This window comes from Torulaspora globosa, chromosome 7 (genome assembly GCF_014133895.1).
Source record: "Torulaspora globosa chromosome 7, complete sequence".
NCBI classification, from domain to species: Eukaryota; Fungi; Ascomycota; class Saccharomycetes; order Saccharomycetales; family Saccharomycetaceae; genus Torulaspora; species Torulaspora globosa.
In genome coordinates, this window is record NC_050733.1 from 38197 (window position 1) to 58755 (window position 20559).

The window sequence follows — 20559 nt, forward strand, 5'->3', positions numbered from 1 at the left end:
CCATTCGAAGTATTCAACCCTTGGGAAGCTTAACGCGCTTTTCAATATTATAAGCATCATTCTCAGTCCACTCGCGCAATCTCTTGTTAGAACCAGCCAAAATTGCGTGGCTGCTCAAAATTTCTAAGCAGTTTAAATTTTGTTGCTGTAATGAAAGGAATTTCTGTAAATGCCTCGAATTCTTTGGATTCTTCATGACTTCCAGCTCTGCAGAGTTTACCTTGCGTTCTAAAGATACTTTTTGTAATTCGAATGTTGCTATTGATGCTGCTCTTGTGACCAGAGAAGAGCCGCTGTTCCCCAATCTTTGACAGGCATAAAAGATTGCACTAACGGCGGAACGCATTCGTCCATTGATGTATGGCATGCTCAATAAGTTGGACAACCATTCTAGGACACCAATTCTTTTCATTAATTCCACATCTTGCTCGGTTTTGAGGCCCAGCTGCAAAATGTTCAGCACCCATCCCAGCTGTTTGTAGTAAATATTTTGATCAGTATTACCAATTTCTTTAGAATGAAATAGCTCCTGATATAACGGTAAATCAATTGGACGAACCAGTGGTCTACTGAGAACCCACCGGACTGCCTTGTCATGAAGTTGAGAGGTTGGTTGTGCGAGTTCCGTGGCCAATTGAGAGATCGCAAACCAGACACAAGGAGCAATGGAATTCGTATATTCATTTCCTGCTGTTTTCGATTTCATAAAAGTGTAAACTATTTTGCTGAGCAGGATTTTGAATATGCGCATATCTTTGAGATAGTCATCTTTTTGCAAAGTGGAGAGCATTCCTTCTATTAAAGTTAGTGCAATCGATTGAACTTCAGTTTCGTCACCTAGTGAACATATTACAACTTGGAAGATGTTGGAAGTCAAGAACGCTTTAACATCAAATTTATATTCCAAACCACCACTCTCAGATTTTGAGCTTTTAACAAGTTCCTCATTTTGACCACTGAGAAGAAGCAGGAATAAAGGATCATATAGGTCATAAAAGGAAGACGTAGGCTTGTCTTTCTCAACTGATTGATAAAAGGAAACCATGACCTTCCAGGAGAGGTTGCTTTTTGACCCTTCAAGAGACGGTACCCTTGGTCTATCAAATTTATAGTTTGTAGCCGACTTTGCGATAGTTTGTCTCTTCAAAGTGATTATCAGACCTTCTTTTCGTTTGGCTATCAGCTCAACGTAACCTTGATTTACGTCTTCCTCGGTGTCATCGATCAGTTCCCAATCATAAATGAGGTTTGTCCATGAATGTGAAGTTTGCGCCTCGATGAGCTCCAAGGTTTTCAATATCAACCTGTCTTTCGCTGATATTGTACCCTCGTAACAGCTCAAAAGAGCCTCCTGAATGGCAGCGTTACTGTTGCGCTCCCGATCTCCGAGATAAAGAATGTATAGGATGGAGGCTGTTAAAAATGGGACGTAATTCTCATTTTCATTATTGGTTAGTTTTTTTGATTCATTGTTAACTAAACATTGCATCAACCTTTCATTCCATGTGGACCCAGGGCCGACGGCTAAGAGAACACGCAGGGCGTACTCCAATACCTTTTCTTGATTGACGAGACTTCCAGATAAGATAACCTCCTGATGTGAATTCAGTATATTTTTGTTAACACTCTGCCAGACAGTATCTTTCAATTTCTTCAACTCGTCTAGGGTACCGAGCAGCTGTGAATCAACCATTGCGGCAGTTGAGAAGCATTTGGTGATGTAAAGCACCAGCTTATTGAGCCACTTAACGACATCCTTTTCTTCGAAGTCACTCATGGTAACAACGCACTTCACGACAGCTGCACAATACTTGTCTTTGTATTCGTTGGTCACATACTCGACCAGCTGCTTCTTCTCATTTGCTGAGAATGAATCTGGACACTGATAGACTAATTCCAAAGCAAGTTGAGAAACTGAAGAATTATCACTACCGATTAAGGAACGGCTTGATCTCAAAACCTTCGTGACATATTCCCGAATCTCTTCTTGCCTGAACTGATGCAGGGCAAGCGCAACCAATAGCGTATTTTGCTCACCTCTGACACTTTGTAAGCATGCTGATATTTGATCCGCTGAAAAGTAATCAGAACTGATAAATGCTTGCGTGACACCTGAGTATAGATCATCGCTCAAAATTTCTTGAAGTAACTCTCCAGCTCTTAAGTCCTTGACACGTTTCTGAGCAATGAACTGTGAGGCAATCCGATGAGACTCTGGTGATGCTTCCTTTACAAGTAGCATGATTATCGAGAAAGGAATACAAGAGTTATTGCTCTCAAGTATCACTTTCGCTAGAAGTTGGGTCGAAATGAAACTCAGTTGCTTTTTGTGTAGAAGAATCTTGGCACAGTCATCAGATCCTAGAAAAGATAGAGCCGCCGACATAAATAGCACATTTTCTTCATTTGAATATGTTTCTTGAAGCATCTCATCCTTGCTTTGCAGCCAGTCATAAATTGTAGATTTCAGTTCCGAGTAATTTGATCGAACCTCTTGACAGGCCTGGAGCATCAAACGAATGACATATCTGTTCTTCAATTTCATGGCTTCAGAGCTCGATGGCTCAGTTATAAGCCGCAAAAATGACATCAGAACGCTTGAGCTCAAAAACGTGAATGATCTATCAGCATCTGCATAGTCTGCAAGCATGCTTATCAAAGCTCTTGAAGTAGACTTGAAGTAACCGTCGTACTCTACCGCCAAATCTTTTGCTAATTTTCTTATTCGAAAAAGAAGGCCAGCGGCATCCAACTTTGATACAGGATACCTGGTTATTTTCTTTAAATGTGGATATTTCTCAAGAATGACAAGGTCACAAAAGGAGTTTTGTATGATACTATCCCGGAACTGCTCTTCTTCCGCAGATTCTTCTATCGCAGAAGAGTCTCCCAGATATCTCTTGATATATTCCTGGCATGCATCAGATAGATAGCAGTTGGCAGCATTCACTATTCCTTCTTCTGATTCCCCGCATATTATCATTGTCCTTAGATAGAAACTAACCCACTTCTGGCTGATATCAAAATTCTTGTCAGTATTGGCGTACTTGCACTGTTCCAAAAGCGCTAAGATAAATGGCGAAAGGCAGTCATAGTTTGCTGACATATCAACATATTTGTAGGGTACTCTCATGACATGTTGGATTGACTCATCGATGATACGCCAGATTTTTAATATTTCGGTTTCTGATATGCTTGGAATTGATTGTATGCTGTGAATCAGGGCTCTGTGGGGAGAACATAAGAGCTTAGAGTTGAAAGCGACTGTTCCACGAAACATGTCATCCAACAGTTGACATAATCTTTCAGCTAAAGAGTTTGATGAACCTCTCGCCACCTTCAATAAAGATGTGAAAAGCGAGAGCTCTCGGTTGGATCTAGTCCACCATTTCGTCTGCAGTCCGTTCAGTTCTTGAAAAGTGAGAAAATTTTCAAGTATAGCAAGATCCATGCCAGAAATGTTGTTGCTTTGCATTATGTCAAAGAAAATGTTGGCTGAAGGTAGCCTCACGGTGAAAAAGTTTGGAAAAATTGTACTATAATGCCTTAGGATGGTTGAAATCGAGAGCTGAAGTATTTTATTCTTCTTATGTGATTCGTACGATTGGTTCATGGCTGATGATAGTATGGATAGATCGGGCAGGCTGAGATAAAAAGCATTCCTCACTGAAGCCTTAGCAGAGGTCCATCCTTTCCTGTCATAAAGATCGAGGACCGATTGGAGCTTCTGAAATGCAAAAATCAACAACTGACATGCGAGTTGCCTAATGATGAGCCTTTCATGCTGTAACGATTTGGTTAGCGCAGATTTAGATAGAGATGAAGGCATAATGCTCTCCAGGACTAACGGGGTATGTGGAGGCATATCGGTTTCAACCTTTTCCACTAGTGAAGGTATCCTCAGACGCATTATTCTTCCCAAAAGTGCTGTACATCCAAACCAATACGACGTCATTTTTGGATCGTGCGCACCAAGAGAAGCCAAGAAGGCGGCATATGGGGCAACCAACTCTGGCACATTGTCGAGAATCTTGATAACGGTATTCAGTTGTGTATCGTCCTCCCAAGGTTTGAAAATTTTAAGCACGTTGAATAATAGTTTGTTGTATATTTTGAAATCTCTTTGATGTATGGATATCTCTGCTCCCCTATGAGTACCACTGATCGGGGAGTTCTTAAACCAAACTGCATCATCAGGAAATGTCACACTGGACTCTGGATTACTGCCGTAGGCCAGGAAAAAGTCATTGACTTTCTGGACTAGATTGCGGTCCGCGGAATAGTAAAATGTATGAATCTTCGATACAGCCAATTCATTCAGAATCTGGCATTTTGTCGTGCGCTTATAGGAAGACTCTCTCAGAATTAAATTTGTGAAGACGTCGAGAGTATGGCCTATCATTTCCGATGTATCTATTTTGTCCATCACTTTAAACCAAGCGCCCATTATCTTAGAATTCGTTGATATGACTTGCTTTCTGAGAAGTGGTGAAGATTGACTGATCAGTTCGAGCCAGAAATTCAGAAATGTGTCTCTAATTGTAGATTTTGGGGATCTGCTCGAATCCTCCCTTACAATAGCAGCGTCCGTTTTACTCGCTGCAAGAATTCTGACCAAACCCGGCAAGCTCAGATCAAAATTAGCCACAAATGCTTCGACATGCTGTCCGTTATTGAAAGAGATCATCTGTCTCATCAGGCGGAGGATCGGATTAGCAATCGACGGACGCATAGTGTTCACCCCACGGTACAAAACTTTAATATTGCCTGTGAGGATGAGAAGAATCAGTGAGCTTCCATACTCCTGGATATTTGGATCACTGTTTAGTTGTCTCAAAACTGTCTCTAACAAAGTTGTCGCTTTGGAGAATTTGGGATGATTATTAACCTGAGCGTAATAGGACCAAACCTGTACAACTTGCGACAGAAATCCCTTCTGGGAAAAGACTATCAGAGGCCGGAAATCTTTACAATCTCCTTCATCGACTAGAGTTGATATGATGTTCGACAGATTGTCGAGCACTCCATCATTGACGTTTGAGCTTTTTGCGTACTTTTTTTCGGCAGCATGGTTCAATTTTGACTGTCTATCTCGATCCATTGCTTGCCGACTCCGATGATTCGGTATAGCTGCCTCAATTGACGAGCGAATCTTCTTGGTATGTATATGATCTTAACCCAGTATTATGCGATGAGCTGCGTATTGAAAAATTTCGGCCGTTTGTAGTGATTATCGATAAGCACAGGTCTCGAAGGTTGAGCAGATTGCCCAGCTCAAGAGCCATAAGATCATTTGGGAGACGATAGGGTATCTTTGGTCTACTCTCGACCACTGCTAGGATGTTCAGGAGGTCTCTGTCATTAGGGTTTGCAGCATGTCGGCATTACTCGCACGCGGCAGCCAAAACGGGCTCAAAGAAATCAGGGTTCGATAAGAGCATGCTGAAACCTGCTTTAGCAGTCATTGTGTTTGCTTCAATGCTGAGCCACGTTTCCAACCAACAAAATGTCAATGCAGAGCTCGATAGACGTTACGAACTGAAAATTGGCATTCTAGAGAAACTCATCGAAAGGGCAAAGCATGGAGATCGGGACTTCGATCCTCATGAAGAGCTCAAGTTGGTGAACAAGTTGTTTGCTCGATTTTCGAGTTCCAAAGGAATCGATTTGGAAGACGAGGCAGCGAAAGTGCGAAAGTACTCCGATGCTAGGCCGTACTCGGAAGAGATGATAATAAACAGTCTGAACGGTTCTGCGAAACAAGTTGAAGAAGAGTCGCTCGAAGAGGTGCTGAAAAGTTTGATGAATGAAGTCGATGGCAAAGGAACAATGACGCAACCGTCACCTCCGGAGTCGTCATTTCATGAGAAGGGAGAAGTGGTACTGAATAAAAAACTGCTTGATGAGCTCGCTAGAAAGGAAGCCGAACTTCTAAACTATTCCCCGTCGACTGATGCTCATACACTGGTAGAGAATCCTGGAGAACTCACTGCTGCAGCAAAAGATACGGAGGTCCCGAAATTTTTATAGTCCAAGTGTAACTAAGAGATCATCTTGCAGTAGTTGGACAAGCTGAATGAGTCCATTCATAGAATCGTCTTATATTGTATTATATACCGACTAAAAACACAAGCAGTAGCCGCCCAATCATTCAATCTGATTCATCTTGTGTGCCATTGGTCGTCCTTTCACAGCCTTCAGGGCTGGCCACATCGTTATTATGAGAGAAGGTCTTTTGATGCTCATAAGCTCGCTGTGTATCTAATGCATTAGTTTGTTGCTGTTTGTCCTGTATCGAGCTTGGCGAGATTGTGGAAGGTTTGTTTGCAGTCTCATCTGTATTGTCGCTGCTGGAATCCCTGCTAGCAGGCGATGATTCTTTAACAGTGTTTCCTACGCTTTGGGGGGTTATCGGGTTACTTTCATTGTGGTTATTTGCTGAGTTCACTCGTGGTATACTTCTACCTTGGTTGTGAGAATTCCTTTTATCTTCAGCGCGATCTGGGCTATGATTACTGACTGCTCCGCTGGAGTTCGCTCTCTTTCGGGGAAGAGCATGTGGGCTCAGCTGTGAAAGAGTCGTGGCGTTATTTTTGAGCTCAGTCATGTTCCGTTCGGTTTCGCCGTTATCTTTATTTTTGAAAGACAGTGGGTTAACCTCAGATTTGGAAGGATTATAGCAAGCTGGGGAGGAGGATCGGTGAGTGAGCTGGGTGTTAGGCACATTAGGAGTGCTTCCTTGGGTGCTCGAGAGGCTTTGGAGTAGATCATGGGGTAAGTTTCTTAGCTGGCTAAAATCAGGAGGGGATTGTTCTGTCGTCATCTTCCACTGCTGACCTGAGAGAGTTGAGGGTTGTGACGTGGGGGGCATAAATTCCTTTGGATCCTCGTCAGTTAATAAACCCGGAATCTGGGCCAAGAGAATGTGAATACCCTTCAGTGCATTTGCCGATTTGTCAAATGATTTTGAGCCTATTCTTAGTACCCAAATATAATTTCGGAGGCAATCTCTAAATATTATAGCCTCATCTTTTGTTCTCGAGGTGACGTATAATAAAGATGCGAATGTAGCAATGAGCATGAGATTCCCTGTAGAAGATGAATACCAAAAGGCGTTGATGTGTTCATTTTTCAAATCGCGAACGAACTCAATCGCTGCAACAAGTCTTGTCTTTGCTGCCGTTCGACAAACCTGGACTAGCTCCTTCGGCGTATCCTGCGTCAAAGTCGAAATGATGGTTCTATGGAGTGTTATTTCTGCAGCAAAATATGCCAATGTGAGAGTCGCATTGGCGTTTAACTTTCTTGGAATAAAGTTATTCATGGATAACTTCGCCGGTAGAGAATGGTACCATTCTCGGAGCTTCAGTTGCAGAGGCTTGGCTAACTTCAGCACCTGCTCTATTTTTGGTGCAACGTGAGTGGCACCCTCTGTGTAAAATGTTTCCATGATTTCACCAACGATAACACTTAAAGAAACGAGCTGTTTGAACATCAATGTCCCGTCCCTGTAATCCTCGTTTGTAAGGGACATATCGTAGAGGAAAATATTACCTAAAGGATTTGAAGCGTTGTAATTGTTTTCATCTTGTGCTGTGCTGCCAATAAAGGGAGACTCTGCTGGAAAATCCTCCTCTTTGAGCATCTTGACAAGCCAATTCCTTCCCAAAATCAAATGGGAATGGCGAGACTCATTCAAAGCCGTCCATTTATCTTGCGTCCAAACGGCCCATGCCAGTCTTCTTCGTAAGCCCCTTTCCCATTTGGGCAGCCTCCAATCCTGGCAGTCGACGTTGAGCCCAAGCTCTTCTGCCAAAGCCACAACAGCACAGTTTATCACCCAATTGTTGGCACACTCGCTGCGACAGCGCAAAATGAGCAGCCCAGTTTGAACCATACTCAGTTTGGGTCTTTCAATCATATCGAAGAAAGTTCTATAAGCTATCTCGTTGAGTTGTTCAGTAACATCAGGTTTCGGAAACCCTATCAGCTTGGGGTGAAAATCCCATCTCTGAAGTGCGAGTGAATAAATCGACGCTAGCAGAGGGGCAGTAAGCTCTCTATAAGACCTGGAGTACTTTTCCAAGAAAACCTTCTCATGCAAAATCGGGAAATAAGGATGTACAAATTTGAAAAAGATGTCAACCAATATTCTGCCATGCGGGTATATCATTCTCTCAACCAGATCTATTTCTTGCTCCTGCTTGATGTATAGCTTCTGGTTGAAATTATCTCTAAGGATAAACTGCGCATTCGGTGCCACTTTTCGAAGAGCGACAGTGGGTGACAGCTGTATCTGGTCGATATGATCCAGTTTAACGTGATTAACCAGGTTCACGTCGTAAACCGACGTTGATCCAACATAAAAAGATGATCTTGGAAACTGGTGTTGCGGCGGAGGCGATGGCCTCGGTAACTGTATATCCCTTGGATTCGTTTGAAGCGAATTAATCAGATTAGGGACGCTCGGTATTTGTGGAGATGATGTATTCCCTACGTTGACGTACTGGTTTGGATTTGCAGAAGGTTCATTATACTGTTGCAGCAACTCAGAATACTGCTGTAAGACATTCTCGCCGCTGTTTAATCGGGCCTTCTTGGTTATGATGTTACCATTGGCATATTCATCTGATCGAGGATGTTTCACTCTGGCGCTCCCTGAGTCAGTCATGTTGAATTTATTAGCGTTGTTCGGTAGTTCCGAGAAAGTACATTTGATGCCCTTCGCTTCGCATTTAATGCAACCCGGCTGATTTGGCGCTACCACACACTTGGCCTGCCTTCTTCTGCAGTGATCGCACGGCTTCTCGCCCGCTATAGGGTAAGTAGGATTCACTTGGCTGTCCAGACCCTGGCTATTTCTCGCAGTATCTGGAACGCTATTCGACGGAGTTTGCTCCCCGGTTTGATTGTTGGTGTTCTCAGACTTACTGAGCAGTCCTTGATAATGCTGCAAGAGCGCATCGAGGTTATTCCTGTCAATTCCCGCCCTGTTAGGACCATTCTTACTCCCGTGGCCCAGTTCTGCGCCTGCAGGCCGCTCATCCTCCTTCTGTCTGACGTTTGCCTCATTAGCATCGGATAAAATCGACATGAGCGCATTCTTGGCACTTATATTGCTCAAGCTTGCTGACTGGCCATTGTCGTTAGTCAAATTCTGTAAAATCGCCGCATAGTTGTCATTGAAACTCAGCATCTCAAAATTATTATTAGCTCTGGGGTTGCTGGAACGAGCTGCCGTAGAGCCTGTCTTGACTTCTCTATCTTTCTGCCCATCGGCGACGGCAGAATCGCCGCCATTGTTCACTTGAGATTCATCGCATCCTGTCTCTTTCGGAGAGTTCTTAGAATCCACAGACATTTCGTCACAAGTTGCAGCTAACTCAACGGACCGTGAGCAAACTTGCAGAAGCACTCTATCGCCTACTTCGTTGCGCTCTTCCGTGAGCTCCAGAGTTTATCCTACTATATAAGCCTATAGAGTCGATGAGTTAATCAAAGCTGTGTCACGTGACTCACGATCCATATAACTAACCAACTTGTATTCAGCTAATAGACGAACTCTCCAAGATATGCTTCTGCGACGAATCTTGCTCTGGCGTTGAGGAACAGCTTGATCTCGCTTATCTCCTTGTCGACCTCTTCCATGAACTCGATGATGAAATCGACGAGCTTCCCCGTCTTCATCGACTCCGTATGCTTGTTAGTGATGAGGAAAGAGATGCTGTAACCTGGAATTGGAACGCGTCTCAGCACGTAGAACGACTCTGCACGTTGTTCGAGGAACCGGGTGAACTTATGGACCAGAATATGCTCGATTTCGTCTGCCTGTTTGACTTTGATGCTAACGCGCACGGAGTTCACACTTGGCTCTATCAGCACCTGCTCGTTCTCGTTACGCGATATGTGCATTGGTTGCAGCAGCAGCTCTGCGCTGGTGTTGGGCACCTCGACCTCTGGCCTGTTATGTCTCTCTACTTCCTGCGACGAAAAATTGCTCAAAGTGAGCGCCGCCTCGAGCGAATAGCGTACAGCGGTCAGGTACGGACGCAATGACTGGGACATCGTGAACTAGCGGTGCGCGACTGGCTACTTGTTGAAGCTGTCTTGGTCTTCAAAGCCGTCAATTCCCCTTTTAACTTGAGATATCTAGCATTTGTGAAGCCGGGTAAATTGAAAAATGTATACTAATATCCCATGGGATTAAGCCCATCGATAAGTAGTTTGATGAAGTGAAGCTGTAAGGTCCAGGAGCCTTTGTGTTCGACTGTGTGTCATGAAATGAGCGCTGCTGCTGACTGGAGGGAGGCCAAAGATGCTAATGGTAGAATCTACTATTATAATGCGAGGAGCGGCGAGTCGCGATGGGAAAAGCCGCAAGAAATGCTATCTGAGCAGGAATTGGAACTGCTGAAACACGGCTGGAAAAGTTCCAGGACTGCAGATGGTAAGCTGTATTACTATAATGTTAAAACCAAGGAGTCGCGCTGGGACGCGCCAACTTTTGAAGCTGAAGAGAACCTAGAGGAAACCAAACAAGAAGCTGAGGTTGCCAAAAGCACCGAGGTACACGAGGAGAGGGAGAAATATGCAAATGCGTCAAAAATACTGAATCCTCCGCAGCGGACGAAGGAGGAGGCCGAGGGAGAGTTTATCAAAATGCTGCAGGAAAATCAGGTGGACTCGACATGGTCGTTTGGTAAGATCATATCTGAGCTGGGGGCCTCGGACCCTAGGTACTGGATGGTTGATGATGACCCGCTATGGAAGCAGCAGATTTTTGAAAAATACCTCTCGAACAGATCCGAACATCAGTTGCTGAGGGAACGCGCAGAAACGAGCAAGTTCAAGAGCGCATTCTGGGAAATGCTACGCAGCAAAAAGGAGATCCGATATTACACAAGGTGGCTGACCGCCAAGAGACTGATTGCAAATGAGACAATTTATAAACACTCAGTGGTAAGGGAAAGCGTCAAGAAAGCGACTTTCCTAGAGTATGTCGACAGTCTAGCGCGAGAACGCGAAGAAGAACATTCTCAGACCAAAAAGCAGGCCCTGAAGGAGCTAGAAGAATATCTGCGAGGAATCATGTCCTCCTCTGACGCTCCTGTGAACGGCTCCCAACTGCCTGTCGTTAGTTGGCAACATCTACTCGACAACTACCTGTTCGAAAAGAACAAACGGTTTGTCGCAAATAAGCATTTCAAAGTCTTATCCCATGAAGATGTGCTGAACGTTTATCTCCAGTTGGTTCATGAAGTGGAAGATTCGATGAAAGAGGATCTGCGTCGGCTGCAGTCCAAAAACTACACGAAAGATCGATTAGCTCGTGATCGTTTCAAAGAACTACTGCGATCTTCTGACCTTCACATAAGAGCGGATTCCAAGTGGAAAGATGTGTATCCCGCTTTTAAGAACGATCCAAAGTTTCTTCGCATGTTGGGAACTTCTGGTTCGTCCGCTTTGGATTTATTCATGGATGTTGTCGAGGAGAAATCTATCACTATGAGTGCAAATCGCTCTATTGCGCAAAATTTGCTTATTGAAAAGGGTTTCGAATGGAGCGACGAAGACGAAACCGACAAGTCGCTGATCAAGGAATTATTGAGCAAAGAACCCCATTTCCAAGCAATGGACGTAGACGATATCGACTCGACCATAAGGCTCTTGATAAATTTTCGAAAGGAAAAGCAAAAAGAACAGCTTGAAGTGCAGAGTAGGATATGGGAGCAGAAAAAAAACTACTTTAGGCTGATGTTAAAGAGATTCTATAGAGGTGCTAATGTAAGACCTGATTCATGGGAAGCTGCTCGCGAGGATTTGAAAAATACTGTGGAGTATAAAGAGCTAGGAGACCAAGATGACGTCAAAAGAGCACTTTTTGACGAGTTTAAAAAGGCGCCCTCAGAGGACGACCTGCGTGTAAATGCGGCGCCGCAAGCAAGTATGAAGAGACCTCTTAGCTCACGAGTGGAATTGGACTACTAGCACCAATCAGTTGGTGCAGCACAAAGTCAGGGAAGAAAAGAGTTTCAATCATTACCCAACAAAGCACTTAGTCCCAAGAATCCTATCATTGCAAACTTGGCATATTTATTTTCGGAGATCCAGATTGTTATGTATCCCAGCTGTGGAACATATCCTTTCACAGTCCCCACAATATCTTTTTCCTTCTGTATGTACAGCTTCCTGTTAGCATACAACGGGATATCGTTACCAGCATTGTTGTCACCTTTGGTCAATAGCAACTGCTTCTTCTTGTTCTCGCTGTGGTGCTCTCTAAGGACTCTGTGAACGATGGGAATTGACTTCCCCTCCACCTCATAAATGACAATATCACCGATTTTGCTCATTTCGTTTCTATTCCACAGGAAAAGCACATCACCTCTTTGGAATGCTGGCTCCATTGAACCCGATAGTACCACCACTATGGGCGAGTGCGAGTTTGTAACTATTGACAGTCCTTTCCAAAACATGAAAGCCGACGAAAGCACAAAACATAGTTTCAGAAATCTCGATAGTTCCAGCCTGATATTCATTATGTCCAGAATAACCGTTTAAGAGTACTAATAGGCAGTCTCACAACCCAGTTTACTGTTTTAATGGGGTATCTCAGTAGCGAATTGATCTACACTGTTCGCGCAAGGCTTCGGGTAACGTAAAGACAAGAACTTCAAGACAGAAAAGGTGAAAACTTCTCTAGATTGTCTACTGAACAATGCTCTATCTCCGTTTTTATATACAAGCTATTCGTAATCATCTTCTTCGGGAGGCTCTAATTCCGTAAGTCTGTTACTGGTACCTTCTTGGAATTTTTCAAGCGCTACCTTCTTCTTCTTGCAATACTCGTTGAAGTCAGCTAGCACGTTTTGATCGTACTTGCCCTTTTCTTTCAGGACTATGTTGCGAACTTCCTCATACGCCCTGAGCCACTCCATCCATGCCAGTCCATGCAAGAACGCGTCAGCCAAGTCGTCGTCTTTCCTCGCTCCCGCTTTGGGCCCCAAGCCGGCACAATCCCAGAGCTTGAACTTGCGATTCCCAAGTATGTGGGATTTTAACCTTTGGCTCCAGTCTGGCGTCAACGTAATCAGTTTTTCATCGGTGAGACCCACGGCACCCTCTAGCAGTCTTTTCACAAGGTTTATTTTGATCGACTTGGATAGTCTGTTCGAGTTCATTTTGAGCTTTGATTCCTCAGAATCTTCCGGGAAGTTTTGAGAGAGCGCCTTCCTTGTCGGCGTGAGGCTGCACCAATAAGAAGTCATTCTTTGAGGATCGGACGATGCTACCATGTAGTTTAGTTTTGGTAATCCCTGGTTGAACCTTATCTTATTTTCAAGATTTGAAAAGAGAACCTGCTCCAGGATATTAACCTTCAAGATCGGCTCCAAAATAGTCTTTGATGACATCGATCTCGCTCTTTGCCTTTCGATTGTGAAGGCATCCGGTACAGGCAACTCAGTGGTTAGGTACTCAGTTAGGTTGTATATCACATCGGAAGTATCCCTTGGGTTCAATGTCATAGTGTAGCGATTTTCTGGCATAAATTTTTCTTTGAGCTGAATCTTATTCCAATCTAGCAACAATGGTAGTTTCTGATCGCTAGCCCATGAGAATCGGGCAAAGGCAAAATTAGCAATGCCAGCATCAATCGCGAGTACCGAGACTACATTATTCTGCTCTTTCCGTTTCCGTAGCTCCTCCAAAAATGCGGCTTGGAACAGTATATTTTCCCTACTGGTGGACTTATTCGTTCCCTGCGCTGCCCCAATAAATAGCGCCAATCGCTTTAAAGTGCGAGCATTGGCTTTTCGACAGTAGAGATCCACTGCTTCCAACGCATTCCTTTGCAGAAGAGATCGCTGAACCATCACTTTTCTGCTTTCATGTTGTCTTCAACTGAACCGTATTATCTGTCTTCTTTCTTCACAACATTACTGTGCGCGCCAGGCGACAGCGTCAGTGACAAAATAAATGGCACAAAGGTCAAATAACAAGAACAATCCAAAGTCGTTACCCAACAAATCCCAGATTGCAGAATGGCAGACCGTCAAAAATCGACGGCCGATTATGACGACGATCACTTCAGGCCAGCGAGACGGAAGCAGCATCTGAGAAGAAGCAAAGGCGATAGACCATCCACAGGAAGGCGAACGCTCAAACAAGCTTTTAGGGACTACAGGGCAAAGAGAAAAAGCGCTGGCTCTCCTGTAGAGGGACATTATTCAATAAGAAGATGGAAGAACAGAAGCCGTAGAGTGGTGAAAAATCCTGACGGAGAAGCAACTTTTCACCAGACAGCGAAGGAGGAGCCGTCACAGGTTTTGCCGGGCATATGTCAAGTGTCTCAACCAATATTGCCTCCAAAGATACATTATCGCGAGCAGGCCTCCACAGAGTCGTTGCTTCTTGAAGCCGAAGAGCCCATGCCTAGATTGGGTGAGCCGCGATTCGTCCCGCTGCTTTTTGATCAGCCTGCCGCTGGCACGTCGAGATCAAAGTCTGCTCCCGTCAATTCACTGGAAGGCCGCATAGAACTGGCAAGCTTCCATGTCGCGTCACTACCTCGAGAATTTCCACCAGCGCAGGCCGAAACTGAGTTGTTTCCATTGAACAATGGAGGCCACAGACAGCAGATACAAGTAACAGACGTTACTACGACATCTATTTCAAGAACAGCCTCGACAGTGAGCACAAAGCTTACAACCGAGCCAAAAGCTGGAACTGACTCAGCTGGCAATGGAGTCATGAAAAGACTGGGAGCTTCATTTTCGTCATTTTTCAGCTTTGCAATCCCAAAAAAGGTATCCTCACAGCATATATATGATTCGGGGGAGAATAGCAGAGGTCTGTCCTCACCATTTTTCAAAAGCAAGCATTCTATTGAAAAGGGCTTTACTCCACCTAGGGGTTCCATTGACTACGTGGATTATTCGATCTATGGCAATCACGCTAAGTACTTCATATGACTATCGCTACAAAATCGAACCGTTCTATGGTTTTGCTTTAATTTACATTTGTCGAACTAAACGTAAAACTACCTTGAATTGTTTCGTTTGAAGCGACGAGGTTTCACCTTATATCAGCAGTCCCATTTGACTAAGTAATGTACACTTGTAGAATCCAGGATGTAGCACAAGGAGAACTGATTGTCGTCTAAGTTAGGCTTTTTGATACCTTTTACCGGTGGCAGAGCTGTACTTGTTGGTGCTTTGCGCTGTTGAGGTTTCTATACCTTTGTCAGTTGAAGAAGACAACGTTAGAAGTCCGCTCTGACTAATAATTGTGTATTTTCACAAGGTGAAAGAAATAAAGGATTTAATGAGTGAAGAGAAGCGTCTAGAGGCACCCGCGCGCTCTGGTACAAGCACTGTAAACGCTGGTGGAGAAGATATCAAAAAACCAGTTTCGATATTAAATAACTGGCGCAATGCCAAGCCCACAGTGCGAAAAGAGCAAGATAATAGGCCGGTTTATTATAAGACCCAGCTTGCCCATGCCTCTAACGAGGATCTGGAGGAGGCGTCAAGACCTGCCAAGTCGGAACTTTCATCGGATTCAAGTAGCTCCATCCCTCGTTATTCATCTTTTGACAAGTATAAGGGCTTAAATGGCAATGGCAGAAGCAGCCAGAAGCTGAAGGTTCTAACGGACACACCAGTGGACAGCTCACCTCAAAAATCCAGCAGTGCTTCGTCCAATACTGCGGTGTCGTTTACCGTATCAAATGGAGCCAAGATTTCCCACCACAGATATTCTATCAGTGCCAAACCAGGCAGATCCTCTCTCTCAAACTCGCCAAATGCTAGCACGGATCAGCTGGTAGTGAAAGCAGAATCACCGTCGGAGGAGAAGAACTCGATTGTACATATGCCAGGAGACTTCATCTACTTCGAACCCCGAGTCAAGTCCCATAACGCTGGTAACCATGAAAACGCAGTCGATGCGTCACCACAGATACCTCGAAAGGAGGTTATAAAACCATTGACGGGCCCTCAGGTCCCCTTCATGGAATTTTTCCAAAAGCAAGATGATAAAAAGTTTCACATATTACTAGGTGCTACAGGTTCAGTAGCCACTATAAAAGTTCCCCTGATAATTGACAAGTTGTTCAAAATATACACAAGAGAAAAAGTCTCCATCCAGCTGATTGTCACCAAACCTGCGGAGCATTTCCTCAAGGGTTTGAAAATATCAACCGATGTCAAGATATGGCGAGAAGAAGACGAATGGTCTGGTTTCAGAAAGTTGGGTGACCCAGTTTTGCATCACGAGTTGAGAAGATGGGCAGACATATTCCTGATTGCTCCACTGTCCGCCAACTCTCTTGCGAAAATAGCGAATGGTATGTGCGATAACCTGCTGACGTCAATCTTGAGAGACTGGACACCGTCGACGCCCGTGCTGGTGGCACCTGCGATGAACACGTTCATGTATATCAACCCCATGACAAAGACCCATCTGAAAATTCTACAAGAGGATGCTCCCTTCATAACGGTCTTGAAGCCAGTTGAAAAGGTTCTGATATGTGGTGACATAGGTATGGGAGGGATGAGAGAATGGAATGATATTGTAGAGATTTTACGGCGTCGGATCGCGGAGCTATGCAAAGCTAACGAAAATGATGTAGACGACGGAGAGGACGATGAGGAAGAAGAGGACGAGGAAGATGAAGAAGAAGAGGACGATCGGGATTCAAATCGCCCAAATGCAGATCGAGATGGCGACGAAGATGAAGATGACGATGAAGATGACGAAGACGATGACGATGATGATGACGAAGACGAGGACGAATATGAGGACGATGGCGAGAAGGCAGATGATACAATGGGTTCTCGAAAAACCTAAAGCTTCGGCCTCAGTAGGAAACTTTCGAAAAGAGGGATTGGAGGCTCCGCAGCACTTGCAGAACGGCCATAACGGTTCTCGAATCCTCTCGCAGCAGGTTAGCGGGAACTGCGGTGCGATAAGTCCTTCTGAATAACTGAACTGCAATCAAACTGCTGTTAGCACCGAGTTTGCGATTCCAACCGGGTAACGGGAAGTTTGAAAAGTTTTCTACAATCAAGCTCTCTTTATAAGTGATTTGACGATAAGTATATAGCTGGCTTGGTACAAGTAATGTAACGTATTGTAACGCTTGAGGATAAAATAAAGTACTATGTCTTTCCTGGGTTTCGGAGGCAATGCTCAACCACAACTTTCTTCGCAACAAAAAATTCAGGCTGCCGAGGCAGAACTAGACCTTGTCACTGATATGTTCAACAAATTGGTAGATAACTGTCACAAGAAGTGCATCACTGCGGCATACAGCGAGGGCGAACTGAATAAGAACGAGTCCAACTGTCTAGACAGATGTGTTGCCAAATATTTCGAGACCAATGTCAAGGTCGGCGAGCATATGCAACAGATGGGACAACATTTCAATGCTGCTGGCAGAGTCTAGGAGACCAGAACTTGCACGCATTTCTCATGTATATATACAAATAATCACTATGTTAATCGATGCCTATTTACAGGTAGTTCTTTTGCGCCGCCTCAAAGGCCGAGCGACTTGCAAACACGCAAGCGAACGCCCTCGAACGAGTTGAGCTTAGGCCTCACATCCAGATATATGTTGGGTCCCAGCGTCTCGCTGTCCTCGTGGTAGAAATCTATCACGTAATCGATCGTCTTGCCGCACCTGTCCACGGTCCAGTCATGTCTATCGAACGGCTTAGAGTAGCCCAGGAGGGCGCTCCTAAACCAAGCCCGCGGCGTCAGCTTCCTGGCGTCGCCCTTGAAGCTTGTCAGCTGTATGCCACCGCAGGCCTCGCCGCCCTGGTCCTTCTCCCACAGCCTTATGCTGTTCCATACACGCTCGTTCACCGAGTTGTGCAAGGGAACCACAGTTTTCATGTCGTCAGAGCTGGGATCCCATTTCTTACGCAACATAGCTTCAAAAAACTGCTTCTCCGACGGATACACCCAATTGGCTCCCGTGCCGGTCCTCGGAATCGACGATATCTCGCGCTCCTCCGGCAACTTCACGCTAGTATGGTACACGGGCTTCTCCGGCAGCTCGTCAGACGAGCATTCCACGTCTTCAGCGGCCGAAGACGCATGCTTGAGCCACACAGACCTTGCACTGTGGTCCACCGGACACTTTTCCTTCCCAGCATCCGCTTCTTCCGCCTGTTTCAGCCAGACCTGTCTAGCCTCATGGTCCACCGGGCATTTCGAGCCCTCCTCGTCTTGCGGATCCGCCATACTCACCACGCTCTCGACTTCCGTACTCATCACTGCCACAGCTCACTTCTATATCTATCATATAGCTATCATGAGAACCTTCGTACACAATGACACCTCCAACATATATATGAAACGGACCAGCCGTCGAGATGAGCAGCGACTGCTAGCATTGAGGAAGCTGGGACGGCTATCCGGCAGCCAGACCATCAGCAGCGCTCGGCATCGAGCTCACGCTGCTTCCTTGCAAGTTTCCGTTTGATCGAGCGGTTCTTGATGAAGTAGGCCCCAAAAACTGCAAGAATGCCGTAAACCCACGCCCATTGACGATGCTGAAACACCAAGACAGGGCCCACGGGTCGGTGCGATTACTATATGTGCTGCGGTGACGGGAGCAGCGGAGTCTGGCACTCTTGTACTAGCGTCGAACTGGCAAGAAAGCGGTGAGTGAGCGATGGGGTGTGCAGCAAGCAGCAATCTGGCCGAGGACGAGAACGATCCGTTCCTGCAGGGCCAGCGGGCCAACGACTCGATCGAGCGGTCGATGCAACTGGAGAAGCAGAAGAGCAGAAACGAGATCAAGCTGCTGTTGCTCGGGGCCGGCGAGTCCGGGAAGTCTACGGTGTTGAAGCAGCTGAGGCTGCTTCACAAGGGCGGGTTCACGCACCAGGAGCGGCTGCAGTACACGCAGGTGATATGGGCGGACGCGATACAGTCGATGAAGATCCTGGTGATACAGGCGAGGAAGCTGGGGATCGCGCTGGACTGCGACGATCCCATGCGGCACCCGGAGCTGTTTGAATGCAAGCGGGTTCTGCTCAAGGCGAAGGCGCTGGAGTTTATCGATGCGGGCGTAGCGGGAGGGTCGGAGTTTCTGAGCGACTACGTCTTGAAGTACTCGGAGCGGTACGAGACCAAGAGAAGGGTGCAGAGCACCGGGGTGGCGAGGGCGTTCGACCCCGAGGACGCGGTGCGGCCTGCGGGCAGCACGCTGGACCTGCGAGAGATCTCGAAGAACCTGGAGGACGGGACCGCCGACGGGCAGATGTTCATCAAAGAGCAGCAGCCGCAGCCGCAGCGGGAGTGCTCGAACGAGGAAATCGCACAGGCGATGAAGCAGCTGTGGACAAGGGACCGCGGCATCAGACAGTGCTACGCGCGCTCGAACGAGTTCCAGCTCGAGGGCTCCGCAGGGTACTATTTCGACCATCTGGACAACTTTGCTCGTCCGGACTACGTTTGCTCGGACGAGGACATCCTGAAGGGCCGCATCAAGACCACGGGCATCACCGAGAGCGAGTTCACGATCGGGTCGTCGAAGTTCAGGGTGCTGGACGCCGGGGGACAGCGGTCCGAGAGAAAAAAGTGGATCCACTGCTTCGAGGGGATCACCGCGGTGCTGTTTGTGCTCGCGATGAGCGAGTACGACCAGATGCTGTTCGAAGACGAGCGCGTGAACCGGATGCACGAGTCGATCATGCTGTTCGACACGCTGGTGAACTCGAAGTGGTTCCGCGACACGCCGTTCATCCTGTTCCTCAACAAGATGGACATCTTCGAGGAGAAGGTGAAGCGGATGCCCATCCGCAAGTACTTCCCGGACTTCCAGGGCCGCGTCGGCGACGTCGAAGCGGGCATCCAGTACTTCGAGAACATATTCCTGAGTCTCAACAGAAACAGCAACAAGCCCATCTACGTCAAGAGAACGTGTGCCACAGACACCCAGACGATGAAGTTCGTGCTCACCGCGGTCACCGATCTGATTACACAGCAGAATCTCAAGAAGTCTGGAATTATCTGAACGCGCGCGCCTTACTAAGGCGCGGCGCTTCCAGCCCACAAACGACACAACATATATAAACCGTTGCGCTCCAACAAGCACGTCCGACAAACAACGAGTCGTACCAAAGTAAAGCAAGCAAAGCAAGCAAGATCCACTAAATGTCGCTGCAAACGCAGAACCTACACAAAGTTTCCGAGATCCCGCTCTCGCAGATCAAGAGACCCATTGCACCCGTGCTAGACGAACCCAAGATCGACTCCATGGAGACCACGCTCAAAACAAACGCGGAACTGCCTCCGGTAGACGTGCTCCAGATGAAGAACAGCAAAGGTAGCGTGGTGAACTTTGCGTTTGGCGGTTGCCACCGTCTGCAAGCATACGATCGTCTCGCACGAGCCACCAACGGGGATCCCTTGGTACGTTGCAAGATTCTGCCCGCGACGCGCCAGCAGCTGGAGCTGTATCTAGGCTCGTCGCTCGCTGTGATCGACGACGAGTGAACCGGCGCCGAGTCGGCGCCGGGTCACGCACTGCGCGGTTAAAAC

At 46.3% G+C, this 20559-nt stretch overlaps 13 protein-coding genes across 13 annotated transcripts; 7 read left to right on the top strand and 6 right to left on the bottom strand.

Annotated features, from left to right (window-relative positions):
• Positions 1-13: 13 nt before the first annotated feature.
• Positions 14-5101, bottom strand: URB1 (Urb1p; the record flags this gene model as incomplete). The annotated part of the gene is made up of 1 exon (XM_037284952.1): positions 14-5101. The coding sequence occupies one exon, from the start codon at positions 5099-5101 to the stop codon at positions 14-16; it is 5088 nt and encodes a 1695-aa protein (XP_037140848.1).
• A 239-nt stretch (positions 5102-5340) lies between these two features.
• INA22 (Ina22p) lies at positions 5341-6030 on the top strand (the record flags this gene model as incomplete). Its single annotated transcript, XM_037284953.1, has 1 exon — positions 5341-6030. The coding sequence occupies one exon, from the start codon at positions 5341-5343 to the stop codon at positions 6028-6030; it is 690 nt and encodes a 229-aa protein (XP_037140849.1).
• Positions 6031-6151: 121 nt separating this feature from the next.
• Positions 6152-9361, bottom strand: DAL81 (Dal81p; the record flags this gene model as incomplete). The annotated part of the gene is made up of 1 exon (XM_037284954.1): positions 6152-9361. The coding sequence occupies one exon, from the start codon at positions 9359-9361 to the stop codon at positions 6152-6154; it is 3210 nt and encodes a 1069-aa protein (XP_037140850.1).
• A 188-nt stretch (positions 9362-9549) lies between these two features.
• On the bottom strand, positions 9550-10065 carry ARC19 (Arc19p; the record flags this gene model as incomplete). The annotated part of the gene is made up of 1 exon (XM_037284955.1): positions 9550-10065. One exon carries the CDS (start codon positions 10063-10065, stop codon positions 9550-9552), a length of 516 nt encoding a protein of 171 aa, XP_037140851.1.
• Positions 10066-10281: 216 nt separating this feature from the next.
• PRP40 (snoRNA-splicing protein PRP40) lies at positions 10282-11988 on the top strand (the record flags this gene model as incomplete). The annotated part of the gene is made up of 1 exon (XM_037284956.1): positions 10282-11988. One exon carries the CDS (start codon positions 10282-10284, stop codon positions 11986-11988), a length of 1707 nt encoding a protein of 568 aa, XP_037140852.1.
• Positions 11989-12032: 44 nt separating this feature from the next.
• On the bottom strand, positions 12033-12539 carry SEC11 (signal peptidase complex catalytic subunit SEC11; the record flags this gene model as incomplete). Its single annotated transcript, XM_037284957.1, has 1 exon — positions 12033-12539. The coding sequence occupies one exon, from the start codon at positions 12537-12539 to the stop codon at positions 12033-12035; it is 507 nt and encodes a 168-aa protein (XP_037140853.1).
• Positions 12540-12746: 207 nt separating this feature from the next.
• Positions 12747-13874, bottom strand: CCE1 (cruciform cutting endonuclease; the record flags this gene model as incomplete). The annotated part of the gene is made up of 1 exon (XM_037284958.1): positions 12747-13874. The coding sequence occupies one exon, from the start codon at positions 13872-13874 to the stop codon at positions 12747-12749; it is 1128 nt and encodes a 375-aa protein (XP_037140854.1).
• Positions 13875-14042: 168 nt separating this feature from the next.
• HG536_0G00380 (uncharacterized protein) lies at positions 14043-14972 on the top strand (the record flags this gene model as incomplete). The annotated part of the gene is made up of 1 exon (XM_037284959.1): positions 14043-14972. One exon carries the CDS (start codon positions 14043-14045, stop codon positions 14970-14972), a length of 930 nt encoding a protein of 309 aa, XP_037140855.1.
• Positions 14973-15324: 352 nt separating this feature from the next.
• Positions 15325-16851, top strand: CAB3 (phosphopantothenoylcysteine decarboxylase complex subunit CAB3; the record flags this gene model as incomplete). Its single annotated transcript, XM_037284960.1, has 1 exon — positions 15325-16851. The coding sequence occupies one exon, from the start codon at positions 15325-15327 to the stop codon at positions 16849-16851; it is 1527 nt and encodes a 508-aa protein (XP_037140856.1).
• A 313-nt stretch (positions 16852-17164) lies between these two features.
• Positions 17165-17449, top strand: TIM10 (protein transporter TIM10; the record flags this gene model as incomplete). Its single annotated transcript, XM_037284961.1, has 1 exon — positions 17165-17449. One exon carries the CDS (start codon positions 17165-17167, stop codon positions 17447-17449), a length of 285 nt encoding a protein of 94 aa, XP_037140857.1.
• Positions 17450-17541: 92 nt separating this feature from the next.
• On the bottom strand, positions 17542-18282 carry CYT2 (cytochrome c1 heme lyase CYT2; the record flags this gene model as incomplete). Its single annotated transcript, XM_037284962.1, has 1 exon — positions 17542-18282. One exon carries the CDS (start codon positions 18280-18282, stop codon positions 17542-17544), a length of 741 nt encoding a protein of 246 aa, XP_037140858.1.
• A 403-nt stretch (positions 18283-18685) lies between these two features.
• On the top strand, positions 18686-20032 carry GPA1 (guanine nucleotide-binding protein subunit alpha; the record flags this gene model as incomplete). The annotated part of the gene is made up of 1 exon (XM_037284963.1): positions 18686-20032. One exon carries the CDS (start codon positions 18686-18688, stop codon positions 20030-20032), a length of 1347 nt encoding a protein of 448 aa, XP_037140859.1.
• Positions 20033-20172: 140 nt separating this feature from the next.
• On the top strand, positions 20173-20514 carry SRX1 (sulfiredoxin; the record flags this gene model as incomplete). The annotated part of the gene is made up of 1 exon (XM_037284964.1): positions 20173-20514. One exon carries the CDS (start codon positions 20173-20175, stop codon positions 20512-20514), a length of 342 nt encoding a protein of 113 aa, XP_037140860.1.
• Between the last annotated feature and the right edge of the window lie 45 nt (positions 20515-20559).